Source organism: Tasmannia lanceolata, unplaced genomic scaffold (assembly GCF_043159265.1).
Source record: "Tasmannia lanceolata isolate RefF3 unplaced genomic scaffold, GAP_Taslan_0.1 ptg000037l, whole genome shotgun sequence".
NCBI classification, from domain to species: domain Eukaryota; kingdom Viridiplantae; phylum Streptophyta; class Magnoliopsida; order Canellales; family Winteraceae; genus Tasmannia; species Tasmannia lanceolata.
The window spans coordinates 6456780-6483471 of NW_027518714.1; the positions used below are offsets into that span (position 1 = coordinate 6456780).

The window sequence follows — 26692 nt, forward strand, 5'->3', positions numbered from 1 at the left end:
AGCATTATTGTCAGCTTTAGATTAGATAATGACAGTCTTAGCAATCAAAAAGTCAGTTTACTGATATCTTCCAGAAAGTTGATAATGAGTAATGGAAATTCAGAAGCATAGACCCATTAACATCAGAAGAAAAAAAAAACCTTAATCAAATTATCTCCACGTAAGCACACTTTACAGTTACAGGTCCCACGGCATACAGGACAGGCCCTTCGGATTCCATCTAATGGGATATCAGGGTACCTGAGAAGTAAGAAGTGAAACACATAATCAGAATAGCCCTTGATCCAACACCCATTCATCAAAAGAAAGAATACAGAAAATATAGTATCCTTCAATCCCATAATGTATTACAACCATACCATTTAGAAATGCATCCATGACAATAACCTTTCCTATCGCATCTCAGACACCAGATAACAGCCTCTCTATCATTTCTCCGACACTGATGACAAGTCTGCCCACCAGGCTCCCCAGAAGAATCACTGCTTTTAGGAGAATGATCCTGGGATGTCACAACACTTTAATTTGGTTAAGAACTTAAGATGGTGAAAAATGAATTTTCTTTATGACAAATAATAAATTATAATAAAGGCAGATAAAAATGGTTTAGCATAAATCGTAACACCACTCACCCCCTGTGAAATGCCATTAGAGATCTTCTGAGTTCTAATTCTTAATGAATCCGAAGCCGAAGGGGGGGTCTTAGAATCCGATTTGGTTCGGTTCTCATCAATCTGTGCAGCATCTCTTTGGGAGCCATCATTTGATTTCTGATGATTGCGCGAAGAAAAACTTCTCATTGTCAGAGTCTCAGGAGAATACAAAGGTTGGTTTTTGGGCATCTTGTCCTTATGCTTTTTCCCAGCAGAGGAAAATTCCACACCCTTTGTGCTCAAGAGAGGTACGTCTACTTCATCGTACTTACCGTCAGAGTACACATCACTTTCATCAACAGATCTTCTTTTGGCCTTCTTTAGACTCGCTCTTAGTGCAGAATTTGCTGCTCTCCTCTTTGCCTGAATGTAATGCTTTTCGCAAACAGTCTTATCTGGCATAGACAATGCACTGCATCTCCACTGCTTTCCATCTGACCTCTTACAACGTAAATCCTCCGGGATGCCCACATTATCCTCAATATTACCCGACGATCTTGGAAGATCCATTATCCTAGCACGCAAAATAGTAAATATTTAATACCAAGTGAAAAATAAACCGATTACATATTCTGGTAATTGGAACTACAAATGTTACAGTAATTTGGAACCATGCATGCACCACATCACCGCACAAGACACCAGCACAGCATAACACCAACTTACAGCCAAATTGATAAAGTCCTTCAAGCTCAATGTCAACCACCTCTACGGATCACAAAATTTATGTAGGATTAAAATTTTACCCATAATCTAGACAAAGGGCAACTCATCAATGAGACCAACCTGCCAGAGTATAGCCAAAAAAAAAAAAATCTCAATTAAGGAGGGAAAGCATTTGGTATCAGAACGCCAGAGTAATAGCCAAAAAATTTATTTCTCAATCAAGTATGTCTCGCGTGTGAAAGGCCTTGACCTAATAGAAAAAGAAACAAAAGGAACAAGGAAAAAAGAAAGCAGAATGCCAAGGCAAAACCAAGAATACTGTCAACAGAAAAATTTTCTATTGGCAAAGCTAAAAAGAATGCACACACACACACACACACACACACACACACACACACTATAAATCACAGCTCTATAGAAAAGAAAGATTGGTCTTTTGAGGAAATTACTGTTACAGATCGAGGCAAATTATTTTCAAACAAGACTATGAAGAGAATTCGTGGATAATTTTGGAAACACCGAAGACTTAAACCTGAAAATCATGGCATTTCAGTCTTTGAAATAAGCACAAATATGTAAAGAAAGCTGGAAAGATGTTGTTTAATTTTTATCAGCTACTACTTCCGCTTACCACATCTTTATCCATGAGTAAAACGACACTGACAGTGTCCACAGGACACTTCAGGACTGTGTGGATCGATGTTCAAAACCTCACACCCAGAAAAGAACTCCCCAAAGTAAAACCAAGTCAACAATTAATGCAGAGAGTTTTCATTTGACTCAGGTAAGTCAAAGGAGTTTTTCTTATCTTGGTAGGGCCAAATCTCACACAACTAAGGAGAGTTAATGATTGGAGCGATGAGTCTTCAAACAGGTGCAGGATTATAACGTGTATGTTCGCTTCCTAAACAGCCTTTGGCCACCTCCAGCCATTTACAGCTCGTCTTGAAACAAGAAACCCCAAAACTAATTCCTACACAGAGCCAAATATATCACGAGCCTTTTAGGGCATGTTAGCATGTGCTAAAGAATTTTTCTTTTGATCTTTTTACCCTGGGAAAAATTTTCAACGAGGAAACAAAACCTTTCAACTGATTGGTTTACATCCTTATATTTCCTGGGATTTAATTCTGCTGTTTGATTAGCATAGCATTGGTAGAATTTTCATTTAGAATTATCAAATAACAAAATAAACTTCTTTTCTATGTAAGACAGTATTATGATGCTACTTTGTGCATATTAATTGATCGTGCATCCAATCAGTGTGTAACTTTATACATAATAAACTACTTGTGCATTTTTAAAATATTAAATGTGGACAAAATTTGGGTATGCAGTATGCATATTAATAGAACCCTATCACTATTTACACGAATCTAAGAAATTGGAAGAAAAAAACCCAAAGAACATACCTTTTCATAGATTGGGTTGAAGGAAATCAAATTGCGAGGAAGGATAAAGATTGCCTATCCTGCAAAATAAGCACCAATAGTGAGTGGCAATTTGTGAAGTTGATAATGTATATAAGTAATATACTACAACTAAAAAAATGCAAATTTGTGAAGATACCAATAATGTTTGTCTTTGAACACCACGTTTCATTGACAACAAATAAATCGTGACGAATGTTATTAAAAACCGCATCCCCTGACATCGTTTGACTTTGAGTTCTAAAAACTCAAATTCAACTCAGCTTGCTTCTAAGACAGCTTAAGAACCCAAACTCAAACTCAGCTCCTGAAAGCATGTTTGCATGATTATCCCCTACTTATCATAAAAGGAAGTTTTTTTTTTTAATGATACACTTGTCATAAAAGGAAGTATACATCTTGTCATGCTATTTTTATCTGAATTTGATACGGACTGTATGTGATAAGTGACTGCTTTTCAATAGTTGTCTTATTTTTCTTTTAGTTAGAGTATGCTACTGTTAGTAAATACTGCAGACAAATTTGGATGTTCATTTTATTAGGCATTAAGTTTGTGCCAGGTTTCATCTTTGTCTTCATCACCAATGGAAGAGAATAAAAAAAGAAACTACTCTGTCAACTAGTGGAACTGTAAGAGGCATGTCTCTTTTTTTTGTCTGTTTTGAAAGATGATAAAAATTAACTGAAAATGAAACAGAAAAAGCAGCAGGCTACAAAGAGGCAGAGGTTGTCAGTCAACTAAAACAGCCCTATTTACAGATTCATTCGACTATATTTTTCTTAAATGGCTGACGTCCATTCCCATGATTAGGATTCAACATCCTTTAATGTAGTTTTGGAAGTTCATCAATCCTAGCTTATTGCAGATAAAATCGGCAGTGCTAACTCAGAATACCAAGAGGGCCACAAACCATAAAGAGTCATTTTTTCTTTTGATGTTATAAACATAGATTGGTTTAAAATAACTCTTTTCTCAACCAAAAGAGGATTGCAAATACGTATATATAAGGGAGAGAGGGAGAGGGAGAGTGAACAGATGGACAAGCAATTGCCAATCGGTGACAGATTACTTTATTTTTTAGATGGAACTATACCTCTTAGGATTAATACAAGCATATGATAACAACATAAAAAGCTTTATGCTAAGGAAACACTTCACCATTAAATTGTTTCCAACATTAAAAAAATTACAAGTTAAAGATTTCAAGGGAAAAGATAAAAACCTTTCCTACAAATACTACAGCTTCAATGCAAGTAATTGCAACTATACACCACAGAGTTGCAATGTTTGCATATGTGATAGAGATAAAAAAAAAAGGTTTTTTTTTTTTTTTTTTTTTTTTTTTTTTTTTTTTTTTTTTTTTTTTTTTTTTGGAAATGAGATTTAAAAAAAAAAGTTTCTAAGAATGGAAATTTTAGAAAAATAAATTTTCAAAGCATAAATTGAAGTAATTTTTTATTTTTTTTTGACAAGTGTAAATTTGGTATAACTTACAAGTGGAAAAGAAGATGAAGCAATAAAAAGAGGATTTCCGATAAAAAGGAGCCATATTCCAACACAGAAATGCAACCTTTAAAATTGCAAAGGTAGCATAAACAGCAAGCTTCAAAAATCGAAACACAGAAATGCAACCTTTAATATCAACCGAAACCCACAAGTTTCAGACCAAATATATGCCATGAAAAGCAATACAATTCCAGCACAACTAATTAAAAATGAATTCTCAACTAATATAAATCAGATTGTAGGCTTTTTTTTCTTTTTTTTTTGCATGGCATATATTCGTTCCTGCCATGCATTGACATGCCATTATAGCAAAAATTCAAGCATAACTGAATTAATTTCAATTCTCAATAGAAAAAAAAAAGAGCACTGAAGCATCACATTAAAATCCATTGCGAGAAGAAACAAAATAAACAAAAGCCAGTGATTATTAAAGCCTAAAATCTGAAACATGAGAATCAGCAGCTTGCATGACTGAGATGCAAAAAAAAAAGGAAAGACAATGAAAAATATAAACTAAAAACATGGAAGCCTGCAATTTGAAGCACCATTGTATATCAAGATGTCTACCACGAAAATCTGCAACTTCAGAGATTAAAATCCAAGCATTATTATAGAACATAAAGTCTCTTCAATTTATAGAGAAAATTAAAAAATAATGAAAGCCACATTACAATTTCAAAAAAAAAAAAAAAAAAAAATGAAAGCCGTTCCTAGTCTTCCTTTCAGATCATTGAAAGAAAAAAAGTTAACCGAACCTTTGATATCTGAAGACTGATATTTTGCAATGGAGAGAGAGAGAGAGAGAGAGAGATCATTCACCATTAACCGATCATCTGGCAGTAGATCCAGAAGTTGTCGAAGAGTGAATGAGGGTGTAGAAACTTGCAGCCATCAGTTCTCCCATGAAGATTTTCCACTGGAATATCAGGGGTTTGGGGTCTCCTAAAAAAGGCTCATGTGAAAGAGATGATTTTTCAGCACAGGCTTGCTATCTTCTGTACACAAGAGCTGAGATTTATGGGTATTTCTCAGAGAAGCAGGATTCGTACCTGGAGTTGGGGATTCGCGAATCCCCGAATCGCGAATCCGAACCGTGATTCGATTCGAATCCCCGATTCTGGGGAACCCCGATTCCCAATTTTGGAAACCCCGATTCCCAATTTATGAAAACAACGATTCCCACTTTATAGGAACCCCGATTCCCAGGCGATTCCCTGCGAATCCCAACTCCCCACGACTCTCAGCGATTCCCCGGCGATTCCCCGACGAATCCCCGGCGAATCCACGTCGACTCTCTGGCAAACCCACGATTCCCGCTTCCCACCATCCCAGGAGCCGTCGATTCCCGCTTTCGAATCCCGAATCGAATCCCGCTTTCGATTCCCGCCTTGGCAACCTTGGTATTTCTACGTCTGTTTGAGGGAGTTGGGATGCAAATCGAGTTTAGATTCACTTCTCTGAACTCAATTAGGGCATCCGGGAGTATTCTTGTGGCTTACGATGGAACTTTGATTTTATTGGAGGAAGAGGTAATTGATATTTATGCAGTTTTTATCAGGGCTGCAACTTGGGTCGGGTAAAACCCGACCCGAAAATAACATGGGTCGGGTTTAGAAATCATGGGTCTTGGGTAGGGTCAGGTTTTAAATTGGAAAACCGGACTCAATCTTGGGTAGGGCCGGGTTTAAAGAAAAAAAACCCCGAACCCGACCCGACTCATATGTGTGTCCAGTGACTTTCTTAAATATCTTTTGAATAACATAGCAAATTATTTTCCAATATATTGATGCAATTGTTTTCATTGAGATGATCATGTCTGTTATGTGAAAGTATAATGTCCTTAAATTTATACACTTGATTACATAAATTTAGAGATTTTTAGTGTGAAAATTTGTTTTTTTTCTACAATCTTTAAAAGTAGTCACTGTCCTACGCTAAAAAATGAAAACCTGACCCAACCCGACCCAAGAAACTATCTTGGTTAGGGTCGGGTTTACGAATCTCGGGTTTTCCTGAAAAAAATTAGAGCCGACCGCCCGCCCCGAGATAATTCTCGGTAGGGTAGGGTTTTGGAAAACCCGACCCACCCCACCCGACCCAAGTTGCACCCCTAGTTTTATCCACCGAAGGCATTTAACGGCAGCTCGCAGTGGCCTTGTCCAACAGTTTATGGGCCAAATGTATCTTCCTTCCGGCCTAGCATGTGGGCTGAGCTAAGATAATCCATTATTTTGCTATGTAGGGTGAGATTTTAATTTTGATGATCCATTATTTTGGTGTGTAGGGTGAGATTTTAATTTCACTTCATTCGTGAGCGCACTCGTAGTTCTCGGAATTTTTCCACCATGACGGCTTTTTTGGACTTTATTAGCAAGAATGCCTTGGTGGATTTAGCTGCATTTTTTCAAGGCTACGCAATTTCTGTTCTCCAGAGTGGGCGGAATGGAATTATGCAGAGCGACTCCGCTTCATTTCGAAAAATAGTTCTCCCGACAATTCTTTTGTTAGAGATTTACAGAAATTAGTGCAACAAAGCATGTCAAAGAACGTCATTCTCCACATTTTGTCAACGTTTTTTGTTCTCCGCAATAAAAAAACCCATAAGTACTGTGAAAATTGTTTAAGAACGTAACCTCTGCCGTTCTCAGGGGCCCAATTCACTTGGGAGAAGAATCAGCCCAAAACCAGATTGGATAGATCCTTGATTTTCCCTACTTGGAGTTCTTTGTTCCCTAATATTATTCATGTTGCCCGTCCCACTCAGATCTCTGATCATCGCCCCATCCTCCTTGACACGAGGATTGGATCTTAGGGAGCCTTTGCCATTAAATTTTGAGTTGGCTTGGCTTGAGGAGCCAAATCGGTGTTTCAAAATGTAAATGCAGGTCAAAACGTGACCAAATCAAATCCAAGTTGACTAAAAAGGACACAGGCAAGTACATGGTTGATGCAGCCGAGAACCTGGCTGATGCAGCCGAGTACATGGTTGACGCTTTCGAGTCTTCGAAAGAGTGAAAGGGGTTTTGATTGACTTTGTAGGGCAAAATGCAGACTCAGACAAGAACGTGGCCAAGGTAAAAAAGAGTCAACAATGACGTGGGGGAGTTTTGAAACTATGAGCCAAATATAAAAGAGAAATTAATTGGGGGAGGGCGGATGTTGGGGCGGTAGTGCAAGAGCTGGTGGATATTCAATTCGAGAAAAGGTTTAGATATGTGAAAGCTAAGCTTGACTGTGGACTACAACGGAGAAAGGATTAGTGGGGCATAGAAAAGTTGACCTCCTAAGAAAGATTAGCAATATTGCTAGTAAGGAGGAAATTGAGACTCTCAAAAAAGAAAATTTATAAAAGAGTAGGTATTAAGGAAGAGTATAATCACATTATTTGGCAAGTGGATGTCACTTGCAGACAAAGGTTTAGGCCCAAATGGTTAAGAGGGTGACAAGATTATTGCTATTATCAGAGTATCGCTAATGCTGATAAGAGAACCAATTGAATCCACTCTTTATTGCTTCATGGGGAGCGATGCGATGCGATGAGATGCTTCCATCTCAGCTGAGGTGGTGTCATTTTATCAGCATCTTTATTCTTATGAGGGAAGATTTCTTCCTTCCCCTTGGGGAATTGAGTCTGGGTAGATTGATGCAGCTTCCAAAGACAATTTACTGTCAGTTTGGTGAAGAAAAATTTAGGATTGCTCTTTTTTATGAAAGGACCGAGCAACAAGCCCATATAGTTTTCCTTTGTCATATTTTCACACCCTTGTTGGGACTCAATTATAGGAGATTTGCTAGCTTTGTTAGAAGAATTTCATGAGGGGCTCCAATAGAAAGAAGCAAATGTGCCACTTTCAATCCGCCCATCCCACAGAAGGATGGGGCAGAATGCTTGTCAGATTTTTGGCCTAATAGCTTGGTTGGAAGTGTTTACAAAATGTTGGCAAAGTCCTTACTGATGATCGGATAAGAAAGGTGATGAAGTGTAGATCTCAAAGTCATAGAGTGCTTTTAGTTAGGTAGGCAAATTTTGGATTGAGCTTTGATTGCTAATGAATGTGGGGATCTTCAAGGTGGACATACAAAAAGCTTACGATAAGGCAGAATGAACTTGTCTGGAATATATATTTTGGGTAGGATAGGTTTCAGTGATAGGTGGCGAACCTGGATGAGTTTTTGTCTGTTTGGAATTGTGTAAGTGTGTGTGTGTCAACGGATCACCTCCTGGTTTCTTCCATTCCACAATGAGGCTTTGCCGGGGTGATCCATTGTCCCATATTTTTTTCTCGATTACGGAATATTCTCTTGGTAGAATGATGGACAAGGTTTGAGTTTGTGGACTCATTGAGGGCTTCAGATTGGGCTTGGCTGGGATGGAAATCACTCACCTTCAATCAACGTTTTAAATTTCGGTTTCGGTCGCCATAGAGATCGAAGTGTTTCAGTTTCAGATAAAAATTTTAGTAGAAATACTATACGATACCAGGAATGTATGGAAGTATGTGCAAATGATAGAATTTTGGGGTAAGTTGGGCCTTGCCCAAATACATTGTGAATTGCGGATCTCTTTGAGGGGTGGCCATTTACCCATTGGCCCTCCAAAGGTCATAATCTTTGAGACCTTGCTTTATCGACTTCCTTGTGACTTCTTTGGAAAGAGGAGCAATAGAATCTTCAAGGGCTCTTCCAGGAGAGTGCATTCCATTTAGGGGTAGATCCTCCCTACTATTATCCATCGGGTGGCCGCTCTTCCTAACTTTTGAGGTATTTTGATGTCCTCTTATTGATGTTCTTGGGATGAAATTTGACTGAGACTAGAGTGGAAGAGTTGTCCCTGAGATAGCCGCCTTCTCCTCTGAGTCACTCCAAGCTGAATTCCGATGATTCTAGCTTGGAGAATCCGGGCCTTGCTAGCATCGGGAGCCTATTGTGTGATGCTGAGAGTGAAGCTCAATGGGAGTCCTTTGATCCAATTGGCAAGAAGGAATCTAATAAAGCGAAAGTCTGTGCTGTGCTGAGGAGAATTTGCTTCGTTGATCTGGATGTTTTGAAGCGGTTCTCTCAATGTTATTCATTAGGAGAGGTATGGGGTTAGTTACTCTTAGAAGTTTGTGGATGTTATTGAGGAGGTGTTGGGAGGGGGAGGGGGGGCAGCACATCACATAGTTTCAGTGTTGGAGCTGAGGAAGACTAGCTTGCCCATTCAGGGGTGTCAAAATTGGAGTTCAAGACCTTTGATTTTCTTCCACCTCCAGTTTTTATTTTTTCTATTTTCACTTTTTGTTTGGCTTGTTATGACAATCTCAGTCTCTAAGCTTTGGTCCTCCTCTCAATAAAACCTTTTGTCATTCAGAGAGAGAGAGAGAGAGAGAGAGAGAGTCTAGGAGTTGGGGCAGCAGCGCATAAGAGAGAGCTGAACACGAGAGAGAGGTCTGACGGCAGAATGAAAAGCCTTAACCCTGGAAAAAATGAAAAGTTCTCAAAGGAAAGAAAAAGAACGGCTTAAGCCTGGTTTTTTTCCCTGTTCTCAGGACCTTTGATGACAAATGCTTACCTAAAGCAAAATTACCTGAAATTTTACACTAGCAAGTGCCAGAAACCTTGCTTTTTGGGGAAATTATACAGGAAAAAAAAATCTGGACATCCAAACAGAGTGGACTTGTCTGGAATATATTTTGGGTAGGATGGGTTTCAATGATTCGTGTCTGGAATATATTTGTTTAAATGCCCGGTCAGTGTTGTGTCACGTATTGAACAAATCCAACGTAGATTTTTATGGGGAGGCAATGAAAGGAAAAAGGGTATCTCTTTGGTGAGTTGGAAGAGTGTGTGCCTACTTGTTAACAATCGTGGTTTGGGTATGAGGAGAGTGAAAGAATTTAATCATGTCTTGTTAGGAAAATGGTTATGGAGGTTTGGGGAGTAAAATTCTCAGTTGTGGGTTAGGGTAATTGGGAGTAAATATGGGTGCAAGCTGGGAAAGCGGGAATCCGATAACCAATTCAAGAAACAAGGTTTGACCGTTTGGCGTGACATTTTGAAAATGTCATTTGCTTTACATTTGAGTGTTAGGTTTAGAGTGTGTTCGGGGGATCGGATTAAATTTTGGAGTAATGTGTGGTGTGCTGATGAGCCTCCTATGAGTTTATTCCCGAATTTATATAGTGCAGCCGTTGAGAAAGAGAGTTTTGTTTCTGAATGCTTTGCTCGAGGTGGGCGTAGTTTAGTTTGGTCCCCTAGGTTTAGAAGGAACTTCTTTGATCGGGAGCTAGAGTTGGTAGCCCAATTTCTTAAGCTTTTAGATGGTTGCTACATTAAGAGAAGCGGTTTGGATAAAAGAGTATGGACTGCGGAATCTTCTGGTCTTTTCTCTGTCAAATCTTTCTATTTCAGCTTGTTGCCTTGCAGTGTATCCTCCATTTCAGCCGAGGTATAGAAATTTCATTGCCCGCCTAGAGTTGGTATCTTTGGATGAGCGGTATGTCGCAATCAGATTCAAACGATTAACTTCCTCCGGAAGCGTGGTATGATGTTTGTTGACCATTGTCCCCTATGCTTGAAAGATGGTGAATCTGTGGATCATCTCTTCATGCATTGCTCCTTTACGCGTCAGCCGTCAGGTATGGAGTTTGATATTTTTAAGATTTGGCATCTGTTGGATTTTTCCATTTTCTATTCCGGAGTTGATGCTTCTTTGGACCTTTGTGCCATGGAAGAAGAAAGGCAAAGTATTGTGGAATTTGTGTCTTCTTGCAACATGGTGGGTGATATGGAAAAAGAGAAACTCCCGTGTCTTTGAAGGGGTTGCAAAATCTCCGTATCGGCTATATCTGAAAATTATTGCCTCACTATTTCATGGGCGAGAAGTTTACCGGCTTTCCGTTTTGTATCGGCCTTTGACTTATGGGAGGGTTGGAAGATTGTTTGCTTTAGTAGGGAGATCCGGCATCGGATTGTTCAGAGATGGGAGGCTCCGCCTATTGACATGTTCAAAATTAACTTTGATGGGTCGAGTATTGGGAACCCGGGCCCGGCCAGAGTTGGTGGTTTGTGTCGGGATGCCTGTGGTGAAGTTGTATGGGCTTTTTCCGGCCAAGAAGTTTGTGATGCCTCGGAGGCCGAGGTGATGGCGGTTTATCATGGCATAAAAAGGCTTGAGAGAGATAGCATGGATAGCACTATTGTGGAGGGAGACTCTTTGAATGTGATTAGATGGTTGAAGGGGTTGGTGTCGCCTCCTTGGAGATTTTCTTCTATTTTTGATGAAATAGATGATTTAATTGCGGGCTCATCTATTGTTTTCAATAATGTTCGGCGATCTGCTAATGGGGAGGCGGATTCCTTGGCTAGGAGTGGGGTTAGGAGTTTGGAGTTGGAGTGGTTTGACTTCCTTCCTCCCTGAGATTTGTATTTTTTTTACTATTGTTGTTTTGTTTCCTTGTAATTTTGGTTGAAGTCCACCTAGGCCCTCTTCCTTTTTAATGAATTCATCCTGCCATTTCAAAAAAAAAAGTGATTAGTGGCGGACCTGGATGAGTAGTTTGTTTTGTCTGTATGGAATTGTGTGTGTGGGTGTGGGTGTGTCAACGGATCACCTCCTGGTTTCTTCCATTCCACCATGGGGCTTTGCCGGGGTGATCCGTTATCACATATTCTTTTCTCGATTATGGAATATTCACCTAAGGAAGATTTTGCACCAATTAATCAGTTAGAGGACACGTTCAGTGATTAGCTACACAATATCAAAATTGATCAGTGGAGTGAGGGCCCTCGGATTAGGGGCCGAGTTTGAGGACTCATTGAGGGCTTCAGATTGGGCTTGGCTGGGATGGAAATCACTCACCTTCAATCAAGGTTTTAAATTTCGGTTCCGATTGCCATAGAGATAGAAGTGTTTCAGTTTCAGATAAAAATTTTAGTAGAAATATTATACAATACCAGGAACGTATGGATAGAATTTTGGGGTAAGTTGGGTCTTGCCCAAATACATTGTGAATTGAGGATCTCTTTGAGGGGTGGAAATTTGCCCATTGGCCCTCCAAAGGTATAACCTTTGAGACCTTGCTTTATCGACTTCCTTGCGACTTCTTTGGAAAGAGGAGCAATAGAATCTTCAAGGGCTCTTCCAGGAGAGTGTGTTCCATTTAGGGGTAGATCCTCCCTATCCATTTGGTGGCACTTCCTCGAGAAAGGCTTTCTGCAACTAGAAAATGAGAATATGACCTCCGTCCGCTCTTCCTAACTTCTGAGGTATTTTGAAGTTCTCTTATTGACATTCTTGGGATGAAATTTGACTGAGAGTAGAGTGGAAAAGTTGTCCCCCAGATAGTTGCCTTCTCCTCTGAGTCACTTCAAGCTAAATTTTGATGATTCTAGCTTGAAGAATCCGGGCCTTGCTAGGTGTGATGCTGAGAGTGGAGTTCAATGGAACTCCTCTGATCCAATTGGCGCGAAGGAATCTAATAACGCGAAAGTCCATGCTGTGTTGAGGGGATTTGGTTGGTTGATCTGGATGTTTTGAAGGGGATTCTCTCAACATTATTCATTAGGAGAGGGATGGGGTTAGTTACTCTTACCAGTTTGTGGATGTTATTGAGGAGGTGTGTGTGTGTGTGTGGGTGTTGGGGGGGCGGGGGGGTTGGAACTGAGGAAGACAAGCTTGCCCATTCAGGGGTGTCAAAATTGGAGTTCAAGACCTTTGATTTTCTTCCTCCTTCAATTTTTATATTTTCTATTTTCACTTTTTGTTTGGCTCGTTATGACAATCTCAGTCTCTAAGCTTCGGTCCTTCTCTCAATAAAATCTTTTGTCATTCAAAGAGAGAGAGAGAGAGAGAGAGAGAGAGAGAGAGCGTCTGGGCGTTGGGGCAGCAGCGCATAAGAAAGACCCGAGAGAGGCAAAAGAGAGAGAGAGAGAGAGAGAGAGAGAGAGAGGTCTGACGGCAGAATGAAAAGCCTTAACCCTAAAAAAATGAAAAGTTCTCGAAGGGAAGAAAAAGAACAGCTTAAGCCTGGTTTTTTTCCCTGTTCTCAAGGACCTTTGATGACAAATGTCTACCTAAAGCAAAATTACCAGAAATTTTACGCTAGCAAATGCTGGAAACCTTGCTTCTCGGGGAAATTATGCACAGAAAAAAAAATCTGGACATCCAAACATGGCCTTAGTGCAGTTTAAATGCATTCCTTTTTCTGCTCTAAAGTTTATTCTCCCAATCTTCACACAACTAGAATCTCCACAGTTACCGTAGAAAAGGTACTAATTACTCTAGTAAAATTGCTTAATTTAGAGCTTTTTCATGAGGTTTACAGACTCGACTTCCCTAACATGAATTTAATAGAAAAGATGCTAAAACTATAAGAAAATGCAAGTTTACCACCCAAGCAATAAGAGAAACTCTTCCAATTTTCTCAATCTTAGAATTTAATGGCTAATACTTTAGGGATCAATCCTAACCAAAGCCACACGAATTTCCTGTTGGATAGCTAATATAATCACCAATAACCTAAATACCTCCAAAACTAAATTCTGCAGCCATTCAGTAAAAGATTCGCAAGTCTTCACAGAAAAAACAGATAAATGAATAATAGTGAGAGTATAATTTTGCATTCCAAACGATCAAACAACATATCAAGAACAAAACATAGCACGGAATCTAAAAGCAATAGACAAACCAGAATCCAAGTCTCTCGAGTTCTAGAACAAACATAGCACATTAAGAAGCGTACCTTTTTATTTGTGAGCTCTGCAGTGTGGTATTGCATATCGAGAGAAAGAAAACGCGAATACGAGAATTAGGGCTCGCAGAGCTATGGTTAGGGTTACGTTTGGGGTTAGGGTTAGGGTTAGGGTTAGGGTTTCTTTTCTTGGTTATAAATCGCTGGAGAAAACTGGGAATGAGAACCTGCAACGGACGGGAATTGTAGGCGTAGTTAAAAAAGTTGACTCAGGGAAAAGGAGGCGCGCTAAAAATCGGGAAATTAGGGAACGATTCGCTAATTTCGTGAAAATTTCGGGCCTCGTTCTTAGGAATCCTAAGTTAGGATTAAAACGGAAATGGAACCAAACGTAAGGATTATGCCAAGGAATATGTCCATGTCCTTGGACACCATATAAAAACTCTCCTCTGGACTTGTTAACCTGGAAGCCGGAGCCCTTAATTTATGGAGAGTTGGTAGCCATAGACTCATAGAGTATATCACTGATCAAGCCGTACATGTTCCTTGTTAAGATAGGCCTGTTTGGATTCGAGAAAGGGGGAGGCTAGCTTGCCACATTATAAGCTAATATCGCATGGGAGAAAAAAATGGGAAGTGATAAATGCGCCCCTATGCATTACTAGGGACACCCAGCTGCAGTGTATCTATTAGGGGTGGACATGGGTCGGGTCTAACCCGAAGAACCGAACCGGCCTATTTGGTTCGGTTCAGTTCGGGTCTAAACTTTTGTGGTTCGGTTCCGGTTCCACTTTTTGGGAATTGACATTAGCCGGTTCGGTTAAGGGTTTGGGACCCCAAACCGAACCGAACCGGTTCACATAGGGGTGCAATTCGGGTCGGGTTGAGGCCAACCCTACCCAACCCAACCCGAGGAACCCATTTTTCCAACCCGACATGACCCAACCCGATTTCCAATTCATGCACATGTTTTTTGTGGGCTCCACTGTTTTTTTTTTTTTGCTCACATTCCTACATAGGCATACACCATATAAAAACTCTTTGTAACTAAACTGAAGGATAAATTTATGTTGAAATTTAAGCACATTTCTAGCTTCAATGGGAAATGTTTTCAGTTGAAATCGGGTTTTAAGCACATTTAAGCACATATCAGAATTGGAAATCGGGTCGAGTCGGGTTACCCGACACCCCAACCCGACCCAACCCGATTTCCAATTCGGGTTGATTTTTCCCAACCCAACCCAAATTCGGGTTCAACCCGACCCGAGTTGCACCCCTAGGTTCACAGTTCTTTACATTTTAAAAAATGAACATTTAAATTTTTTTTAGAAAGGGCAGTGATGTTCCCTCCCCGACGGATATAATCACCCCCCTTTCAGTTTAACGTTTTGACTTCGCCTTTTTACCGGATAAAAACTAATAAAAGCACCCCATTTTAACTTTTAAGTTATGTAAACCAAGCCCTGTAGGAAGGAGAAAATTAAAAACCCTAGATTGCTATTTGCAAAAGAGGTAAAAAGAAAACCCTAGATCTCATCTCTCTTTGTCTCCCTTCCCATTTCTCCGCCTTCAATCCTTCAAGCATTAAGATTCAAGGAGAAGAAGAACAAGAAAGCCCACTATTTTTTCTCTTTCATTGTGAGGTATTGATTTTTTTTTATTTCTTTTATATTTTTTCTCACAAAAAAAGTGAAAGGCTCCTGACAATGCAAACGAACAGGGCCTTAAAATTCTTGTGTTTCCAAACGAACATGGCCTTAAAATTCACATTTTTTTCACGGTATTATAGGGCTCCTGAATTGATCCCATGAACCCATCACATAATTAGAAGTTGATTGTATGAAATTGGAGTCACTACACCCAAAAAACAAATTAAAAAATATTTGGGTAAACTCAGAACCGAACCGATCGAGTTCGGTTCTGGTTCAATTCGGTTCCGCAGAACCATGGTTCAGTTCCGATTCCCAAATTTGGGAACCGACACGAACCATGTACACCCCTAGTATCTATGACTTCAGAGGGGCTGATGTACATCACAATGGAAGGATTCAACCGACCTGATTGCCACGTACACTTCATTTGGGTGTCCGAAGTAATGAAAAGAGACGCCTTTCTCATTTCCCATAAAATTTCATGGTCGCCAAACATGGCCTAGAAAGTCACTTTCTTTTTTTTGACTATGAAGAAAGTCAGTTTCTTAATCAACCTAAGTAGATAATTTTTTAGGTCCCACATAGAAGCACGTATGTAAAACTGAGACCGTTGATCTTGTAGAACAATACGAGACAACTGTCATGGTGTTGATTTCATATACAACGGACATCCTATCTACACGATAAAATAAGGGGAGTGATATTTACGCCCATTTTGATTAGGACACCCAGTTATAGTGTACGTGGCAATCAAAACTACTGATTTTTTTGACGTCAAGTACATTAGCCCCCCTTTTTTACGTCAAGTACATTTGCCCCCCTTTAGTCATACACTGTCGCCGGGTGTCCATAGTGATAAAAGGGGCGTAAATATCACTTCCCTAAAATAAACAAGTAGTCAACGGTTTAGCTTCTTGTCAGGTCCAAATAAGCATATTTTGAAGCACCATAACAGTAATTTTCTTTTCTTTATTTTCCCGTAAGTAAACAGAGATTGGATCTTCAACCTCAAGTTTCAAGTCAGCCAATTCAGAGATTGGATCTTCAACCTCAAGTTTGAAGTCAGCCAATTCAGCTGTTGACTTATTAAATAGTGCAGTGATAAATCGACCCGTAATATCTTAAATCAACCCCTACATGGCTACATTCCTGTGCGATGCACTGGCCGACAAAGAACTGTACGGACCACATCATTGGGGGTGGTTATTCGGTTTAAACCGAACCGAATAGACCGAAATTTGGTAACCGAAATAATTTCGGTTACCAACTTTCGGTAACCGAAACCGAACCGAATAAAAATTCGGTTATTCGATAATGTGGGAGAAAAAGAGGAAAAAATCAAAATCTCAGTTTCAATCGATCGAAATGATTTTTTTAGCACAACCTAATTAAGTTGTGATCAATCAAAGGACGGTTTTGATCATCCTACGGAGTGCGCATATAGCACTTTTTTTTGGAAAAAAAATGGTTTTCATCCATAATTTCGGTTATTCGGTTAACCGATTTTTTTTCCAGAAAACCGAAACCGAAACAGAATAACCGAATTTCCAAAAAAAAAATGAAACCGAACCGAAATTCAGTTTTAACCAAATAATGCTCACCCCTACACATCATAGGTTGATCCAAACCGTCCATGTGATGGAACACAACATCAATAGGTTGTGCCCGTAAAATCATTTCCATAGGCTGATCCTAGCCCACCAATCTATAGAGGTTTCCATAATTTGTTGTTCGTCTGAAGGTGTCCGGAATTTGTAAATATTTTTACAGGTGTGCGGAATTCGTAATATCCTCAAAAAATTAATAAGAAAAAGTAGTTTTTTCGTAATTTTCATATTTTAATACCTCTTCTTTGTAGTTTTTTTCGTAATTGTCATATCCAGGTACTCATTGTTCGTAATTTTCCTCAAACTTTACTACATAATGATTATTGTTGCTAGCTTCTTTCTTTACGTATTATTGCTAGCAACCTTTCAAGAAATAGTATTTTCGTACAGGTTTTCATCACATCTAATAAGACAAATATCTGAATACATACATTTGAAAAGGATGGGCGAGACATAGACTTTGGAGAAGGTGGCTAGCAAATCAAGAGTCGAAATTACTTAGCGCCAAAGATTTTGCAAATAATTCCGAACATTCAAACCTTTTTTACCTTCTCATAGATAGTATGTACAGATATGTGGGGAGGGCAAAAAATGGTAAAAATCATCCACATTGACGTGTTAAAATGACAAAATTCTCTCCTTTTCTCTTCTGCTATATATATATATATATATACTAGTGGGACACCCCGTGCAATGCATGGGGAGTGGGAAAACATCATATTTAGCTTCTCATGAATGACAATAGAGAAACTGCAAATTGCGGAAACCTTATAGATCGGAGAGTTGCGATCATCCCATTGATTTTGGGGGCACAACCTATTTGCGTTGCGGCCCATTAAATGGACGGCTTGGATCATCCTATGGCGTTGACCACAAACTTAATTTGAAAAATCTGGGTGGGGCCTACAATTTGGCCTTAATGTTAAAGCACGACCCGCACCATAGGATGATCGAAACCATTCATTTGATGGGCCACAATATAAATAGGTTGTGCCCCAAAAATCATTTCCATTGGATGATCACAACTCTCCAATCTATAGAGGTTTCCGTAATATGCAGTTTTTGTTTAGATCGGAGGGCTATGATTATCAAATGGAGGGTTTGGATCATGGGGTGGTGTGTACAATTCATTTTGAAAAATACAGGTGGGGCCTACCTTATTCAAAGATTTGAAGAAAATAATTTTTGGGCCCACCAACTGTGGAGAATAGACCAGTGCAAAGATTAGAAGAAATTAATTTTTGGGCCCATCAAAAAGATTTTGAAAAATATGGGAGGGTTTGACCCGACCCGTAAGGGTCCGGGTGACACGGGCCAGGTCAAAATGACCCGAGGGAATTTACGGGTCACGATTCTTGGACCCGTACCCGGCCCAAGAACTGTACAACATCAACAGGTTATGCCCCAAAAATCATTTCCATACGTTGATCCTAACCGTTCAATCGATAGAGGTTTCCATAATATGTTGTTCATCTTGCATCGGACGGTTAAGATCACCTTATGGATTTTTTATTACGAATGCATAAAGGAGGGGGGTAAGATTGAAATTATGTGCCTTTCATGGGTGCCTTTGTTAAAAAGCATAAAGGAGGGCGTACGATTGAAATTATGTGGCTTTAATGGGTGCCTTTGTTAGAAAGCATATATGAGGGGCTAGGGTTGTAAATATGTGGGTTGAATGGGTGCCTTTGTTAAAAAAAGTCAAAAAAGTGATGTGTAATTCTCACAGATTTTTGGGAGAAATTCAAATAATTCCCTTAGTTTCTCTTCCTCTATATATATATATATATATATATATATATATATATATATATATATATATATATATATATATACTAGTAAAAAACCCTGTGCGATGCACGGGCCAACAAAGAACTGTACGGACTACGTCATAGGTTGATCCAAACCGTCCATGTGATGGAACATAACATAAATAGTTTGTACCCCAAAAATCATTTCCATAGGCTAATCCTAGCCCTCCAATCTATAGAGGTTTCCATACTTCCTCTTAAATCGGATAGTTAAGATCACCCTATAGATTTTTTATTAAAAATCCATAAAGGAGGGGGTAAGATTGAAATTATGTAGCTTTAATGGGTGCATTTGTTAAAAAGCATAAAGAAGAGGGTATGATTGAAAATATGTGAGTTGAATGGGTGCATTTGTTAAAAAAAGTCAAAAAAAGTGATGTGTAATTCTCATAGAATTTTCAAAAACAAAAAAAAAGTAAAAAAAAGTAATTTGTAATTCTCATAGAATTTTCAAAGAAATAAAAAAATTCTCTTCTTTTCTCTTCTGCTATATATTTATATACTAGTAAAAAAATGCACGGGCCGACAAAAGAACTGTACGGACCACGTCATAGGTTGATCCAAACCATCACAACATCAATACAGTGTGCCCGTAAAATCATTTCCATAGGCTGATCCTAGCCCTCCTGTAACGACCCGATTTCCAAAACCAAGCCGTTACACCTATTTGACAAATTCACCTGATTTTTCTTTATGAGCAGCGGAAGCATTCTTAATAATGAAACCCATTTAAAATTAAAACTCACTCTGTTCCAAATAAAATTCAGTACAGCCCGAAATTACATTCTTAAACTGAGTTTGACAGATGAGCCATCTGTCACCCCACTCTCTCTATTTATTTCCCATTCCCGCTTTATTTATATGTCTTCGTTTGCGAAGGCTCCCTTTTCCACTAATCCTGTGGAGGAAATGTAGCAACGTAAGAGCAAGGAAACAGGCTCACGACATAAAAGAAACAGTACAATAACCATAAAATTTTCAATGATCAATATTAGAATCCATTTTAAACTATACAGTTTTTCTCAAATAAATCAAATAATATGTACTCTCATCCTCACTGTGATTCCCAATATGTTCTCTCCCCCAATAGTCATACGGTCATTATGGCCATTATGGCAATTCCCCAATTACCCTGACTCTGGCCGTCAACTATTGACCATCAAGGAACCTCCGCCCCCTAATGAGACGTGCTCCTTTCTAGGATTTCCTTTGGGTCACCTTCCACCCGAATATGCATTATTAGCCAGGTGTCGTACGCTCTCAGCCTGGGTAACTTTTGGCTTTGCTCAAAGACGGATCGTAAGGGTCTGCCTTAGTCCTTTATTGGATCTTAAGGGTCTGCCTTAGTCCTAACTTTTGGCTTTTGCCCAAGGACGGATCGTAAGGGTCTGCCTTAGTCCTTTCTTGGATCTTAAGGGTCTGCCTTAGTCCTCTCACGGATCTTAAGGGTCTGCCTTAGTCCTATCTCGGATCTTAAGGGTCTGCCTTAGTCCTCCCTCCCTTCATTTCAACCTAGAATGGCATGCAGGATTTATGCAATGTTGTTTTCTGAAATGAATATGCAAATTTTGCTTTCTGAAATGAAAGTTTAAAGACATATGGTATTGAAGATGCTTTTTCCTTTGAAGATACTTTTACCTTCTAACACAGTCACATATCAAATAATCATAGGAATTACACTGAATTACCGTTATGAAGTGAGTCCATATTCACTTGCCTGAATGTACGTGGAAAGGAGCGAGATAGTGTAGCTGAGAAGTACCCTTTTCAAATTCTGATGTTTCCTGTGTTCAGTGTTCTTTCTATCAAATTCCTTTCTGTCTATATCTAAAATAATATTCCCTGTGTCCTTTCTATCAAATTTAAGATTATGGGGCCAGTATGCACTATTCATGTGGACCCCGCATGTTACTATTCATGTGGGCCCCGCATGTTACTCATTCATATGGGCCCCGCATGTTACTATTTGTGTGTGCCCCGCATGTTACTATTCGTGTGGGCCCTGTATGTTACTATTCATGTGGGCCCTGTATGTTACTTTACGGTTACTATGCGAGCATTTCACCGTTCAAATATGATGATAAAGTTTGCATAATCGATAGCGAGTTATCGCCTCATATGCATGCTTTATCCTAAGATGATAAAACTTGCATAATCTATAGCGAGTTATCGCCTCATATGCACGCTTTATCCATAGGTGGTAGAACCAACCATATCACCGTTATTTCACTGTTTAAATAAATAACTATTGACAGACTTACCTGGATAGTGAATTTCCTTTTTCCTTCTCTCTCTTTTTCCCCCTCTCTCTCTTTTACTCTTTCTTCACTCTTCTTCTTCTCTTTTCTCTCTCTCCTTTTCTTTTTCTTCTTCTTCTTCTTCTCTTCCTCTCTCTTTCTCTTTTCTTTTTCTTCTTCTTCTCTTCCTCTATTTATAGGCATTTTTGTGCATAGTAAAGGCTATTATTTAATTATTTATAAATAGTAGAAGGCTGCTGCGTGAATAGTAAAGACTATTTAATAATAATTAAGTATATTTAATTATTTTCAATAGTACCTTAAATAGTAAAATAATACTATTTAATTATTATTTAATTATTATTTAAATTTATTTTCGTTGTTGGTGGGCTTGACTCGTAACGGCGTGCTTGACTGGTGTTGGGTCCCGCTTGTGTTGGGTCCCGCTTGTGTGGGGCCCGCTGATGTGGGACCTACTTGTGTGGGGCCCGCTGATGTGGGGCCCGCTGATGTGGGACCTACTGATGTGGGGCCCGCTGATGTGGGACCCGCTGATGTGAATAGTACTTGGTGGGTCCTACTATGAATAGTAGTTTTAAATAGTATTCTGAATAGTAATTCTGCATAGTATTTCTGCATAGTAATCTTGCATAGTGACTATATATATATATATTTTTACCGGTTATTACATTCTACCCCCCTTAATGAAAATTTCGTCCCCGAAATTTACTATTCGCATAGGCTATCAATTACCATACCTCACAACTTGAGCTGAATATGGGATTTTCTTGATCTCGATCTCTGAGCTGAATATGGGATTTTCTTGATCTCTGAAGGTTCACTCTCGGAGTCACTATCTTCTATTATGATGACCTCAAGTTCCTGCCTTCCTGCCTTTTTATCCTGAGTGATTCCTGAACAGATGTCTCAAAGATTTGCCTCCTATTTCCCCCTTACAAATCCTACCATCTCATATCTAACTTTTCGCAGGCTTACTTTTAGTTATACGAATAATAAAATTGTAAGGAGAATAGTAATTAAAATCCTGACCTTCAGTTATCGCAGTAGATGCCTTAGCATTGTCGTTAACGAGTGAAAAGAAACGATTCACTGACCCTCCTTGAGCCTTCTCATCTTGACTCAGAGGGCGATATTGATTCCTCTTCTCTTGATTTTGCGGCTGGTTCTGATTACCCCTCCACTGATTCTGATTACCCCTCCACTGGTTCTGCTGAGGGGCAGACTGTCTCAGAGTTTGAGGCTGATGTTGGGATGCCTACAATTAATTTACATTTCCAGGGTGTGTTGGAAGATGCCATAACTTTTAATTACTAGGTCTTCGTATCCCATCTTAAGACGTACCCAAGACTCGTTCACCAGGTTCCTCACAGCTTAAACCTGGTGCAGCTCTGATACCATAACTGTAACGACCCGATTTCCAAAACCAAGCCGTTACACCTATTTGACAAATTCACCTGATTTTTCTTTATGAGCAGCGGAAGCATTCTTAATAATGAAACCCATTTAAAATTAAAACTCACTCTGTTCCAAATAAAATTCAGTACAGCCCGAAATTACATTCTTAAACTGAGTTTGACAGATGAGCCATCTGTCACCCCACTCTCTCTATTTATTTCCCATTCCCGCTTTATTTATATGTCTTCGTTTGCGAAGGCTCCCTTTTCCACTAATCCTGTGGAGGAAATGTAGCAACGTAAGAGCAAGGAAACAGGCTCACGACATAAAAGAAACAGTACAATAACCATAAAATTTTCAATGATCAATATTAGAATCCATTTTAAACTATACAGTTTTTCTCAAATAAATCAAATAATATGTACTCTCATCCTCACTGTGATTCCCAATATGTTCTCTCCCCCAATAGTCATACGGTCATTATGGCCATTATGGCAATTCCCCAATTACCCTGACTCTGGCCGTCAACTATTGACCATCAAGGAACCTCCGCCCCCTAATGAGACGTGCTCCTTTCTAGGATTTCCTTTGGGTCACCTTCCACCCGAATATGCATTATTAGCCAGGTGTCGTACGCTCTCAGCCTGGGTAACTTTTGGCTTTGCTCAAAGACGGATCGTAAGGGTCTGCCTTAGTCCTTTATTGGATCTTAAGGGTCTGCCTTAGTCCTAACTTTTGGCTTTTGCCCAAGGACGGATCGTAAGGGTCTGCCTTAGTCCTTTCTTGGATCTTAAGGGTCTGCCTTAGTCCTCTCACGGATCTTAAGGGTCTGCCTTAGTCCTATCTCGGATCTTAAGGGTCTGCCTTAGTCCTCCCTCCCTTCATTTCAACCTAGAATGGCATGCAGGATTTATGCAATGTTGTTTTCTGAAATGAATATGCAAATTTTGCTTTCTGAAATGAAAGTTTAAAGACATATGGTATTGAAGATGCTTTTTCCTTTGAAGATACTTTTACCTTCTAACACAGTCACATATCAAATAATCATAGGAATTACACTGAATTACCGTTATGAAGTGAGTCCATATTCACTTGCCTGAATGTACGTGGAAAGGAGCGAGATAGTGTAGCTGAGAAGTACCCTTTTCAAATTCTGATGTTTCCTGTGTTCAGTGTTCTTTCTATCAAATTCCTTTCTGTCTATATCTAAAATAATATTCCCTGTGTCCTTTCTATCAAATTTAAGATTATGGGGCCAGTATGCACTATTCATGTGGACCCCGCATGTTACTATTCATGTGGGCCCCGCATGTTACTCATTCATATGGGCCCCGCATGTTACTATTTGTGTGTGCCCCGCATGTTACTATTCGTGTGGGCCCTGTATGTTACTATTCATGTGGGCCCTGTATGTTACTTTACGGTTACTATGCGAGCATTTCACCGTTCAAATATGATGATAAAGTTTGCATAATCGATAGCGAGTTATCGCCTCATATGCATGCTTTATCCTAAGATGATAAAACTTGCATAATCTATAGCGAGTTATCGCCTCATATGCACGCTTTATCCATAGGTGGTAGAACCAACCATATCACCGTTATTTCACTGTTTAAATAAATAACTATTGACAGACTTACCTGGATAGTGAATTTCCTTTTTCCTTCTCTCTCTTTTTCCCCCTCTCTCTCTTTTACTCTTTCTTCACTCTTCTTCTTCTCTTTTCTCTCTCTCCTTTTCTTTTTCTTCTTCTTCTTCTTCTCTTCCTCTCTCTTTCTCTTTTCTTTTTCTTCTTCTTCTCTTCCTCTATTTATAGGCATTTTTGTGCATAGTAAAGGCTATTATTTAATTATTTATAAATAGTAGAAGGCTGCTGCGTGAATAGTAAAGACTATTTAATAATAATTAAGTATATTTAATTATTTTCAATAGTACCTTAAATAGTAAAATAATACTATTTAATTATTATTTAATTATTATTTAAATTTATTTTCGTTGTTGGTGGGCTTGACTCGTAACGGCGTGCTTGACTGGTGTTGGGTCCCGCTTGTGTTGGGTCCCGCTTGTGTGGGGCCCGCTGATGTGGGACCTACTTGTGTGGGGCCCGCTGATGTGGGGCCCGCTGATGTGGGACCTACTGATGTGGGGCCCGCTGATGTGGGACCCGCTGATGTGAATAGTACTTGGTGGGTCCTACTATGAATAGTAGTTTTAAATAGTATTCTGAATAGTAATTCTGCATAGTATTTCTGCATAGTAATCTTGCATAGTGACTATATATATATATATTTTTACCGGTTATTACACCTCCAATCTATAGAGGTTTCCATAATATGTTATTCCTCTTAAGGTGCCCGGAATTCATAAATATTTTTAAAGGTGTGCGGAATTCGTAATACCCTCAAAAAATTACTAAGGAAAAGTATTTTTTTCGTAATTGGCATATTTCGATACCTCTTTTGTAGTTTTTTCCGTAATTGTCATATACAGGTGCCCGTTGTCTGTAATTTCCCTCCAAAACTATACTAGTAATGATTATTATTGCTAGCTTATTTTGGTACTTATTATTAGGGCTGCAACTCGGGTCGGGCGGGTCGGGTTTTGGAGAACCCAACCCTACCCGAGAAATATCTCGGGTCGGGTCGGGTTTTTTTTTCGGAAAACCCACGATTCCCAAACTCGGCCCTACCCATGATAAATCTCGGGTCGGTTCGGGTCGGGTCGGATTTTTTCACGTTGACGCAATTTTTTAAGGAAAATTCTTATTTGGCAAGGCAACTCAACTCATAGAAGCAGAAATTACACTCACATTACACTTGAATCAAACAATGATGTAATTACACTCACATTACACTTGAATCAAACAATGTTGTAATTACAATCAAACAATGCTGAATCAAACACTTGAATCAACTCAATTCATAGAAGCAGAAATTACACTCACATACAATAACAGTGGGTGCGTGGGTTTTCACTTTTAACTTTTAACTAACAATAGAAAAAAATGTACATACTATAACTTATGTAACTCAGGTCGGGTCGGGCCCCTTCAAACCCGGCTCGACCCGAGATTCATGCGGGCTTTTGAATGCTCCAACCCGGCTCGACCCGAAACCCATGAAACCTGAACCCAACCCAGGCTATTTTCGGGTCGGGTAAAACCCGGCTCGAGTTGCAGCCCTACTTATTATTGCTAGCCACCTTTCAAGAAATAGTATTTCCGTGTAGTTTTTCACCACATTTAATAAGACAAATCTCTGAACACATACAATTGCAAAGGATGGGCGAGACGTAGCTAGCAAATCATGATTTGCTTTTTCAAATAATTCAAAAAATAGGTAGGATTGAAATTATGTGGCTTTAATGGGTGCCTTTGTTAAAAAGCATAAAGGAGGGGCTAGGATTGAAATATGTGGGTTGAATGGGTGCCTCTGTTAAAAAAAAATCAAAAACGTGATGTGTAATTCTATTAGAATTTTGAGAGTTCAAATAATTCTCTTATTTTCGCTTCTACTATATAGTATACTAGGAAAAAACCCCATGCGATGCACGGGCCGACAAAGAATTGTACAGACCACATCATAGGTTAATCTAAACCGTCCATGTGATGGAACACAACATAAATAGGTCATGCTCGTAAAATAATTCTCATAGGCTGATCCTAGCCCTCCCATCTATAGAGGTTTCGATAATTGTTGTTCCTCTTAAGGTGCCAAGAATTCGTCAATATTTTTACAGGTGTCCTACTTTCATAATATCGAACTTTTCGTAATTTGACACACACATAGTGAATAAGGAAAAGTAGTTCCCGATTTCCAACCCAACTGGGTTCAACCAGGCCCAACCCGATTTGCAATTTCCTCAACCCAACCCAACCTGATTTCCAATTCAGGTTAGGTTGGGTCGGGTTGACCCAATTTGATATGGTACCAATTGTTGACCACCTCAACTCAAGCCGGGTTGTTTTGGATTTTGAGAACCAATAGTGAGTCACCAATAATCAGTTTTTAACTCACAATCGGTTCTCAAAATCCAAACCAAA

The 26692-nt window shown here is 39.3% G+C and overlaps 1 protein-coding gene across 4 annotated transcripts in view; it reads right to left on the bottom strand.

Annotated features, from left to right (window-relative positions):
- The window catches only part of LOC143860491 (JmjC domain protein JMJ24), a 29615-nt gene extending 15121 nt beyond the window's left edge, over positions 1–14494 (bottom strand). For 2 of the 4 annotated variants that reach the window (XM_077371169.1, XM_077371166.1), the window contains exons 1-5: positions 13979–14494; positions 2732–2790; positions 633–1167; positions 360–502; positions 141–240 (exon numbers count right to left, since the gene is read on the bottom strand). In XM_077371169.1, coding sequence (XP_077227284.1) covers positions 141–240; positions 360–502; positions 633–1167; positions 2732–2739 — 786 coding nt within the window. In that variant the 5' untranslated portion in view covers positions 2740–2790; positions 13979–14494. Of the gene's footprint in view, positions 1–140; positions 241–359; positions 503–632; positions 1168–1319; positions 1440–2731; positions 2791–13978 lie in introns of all 4 variants that reach the window. The other 2 variants (XM_077371168.1, XM_077371167.1) reach the window with 2 other exon arrangements.
- Between the last annotated feature and the right edge of the window lie 12198 nt (positions 14495–26692).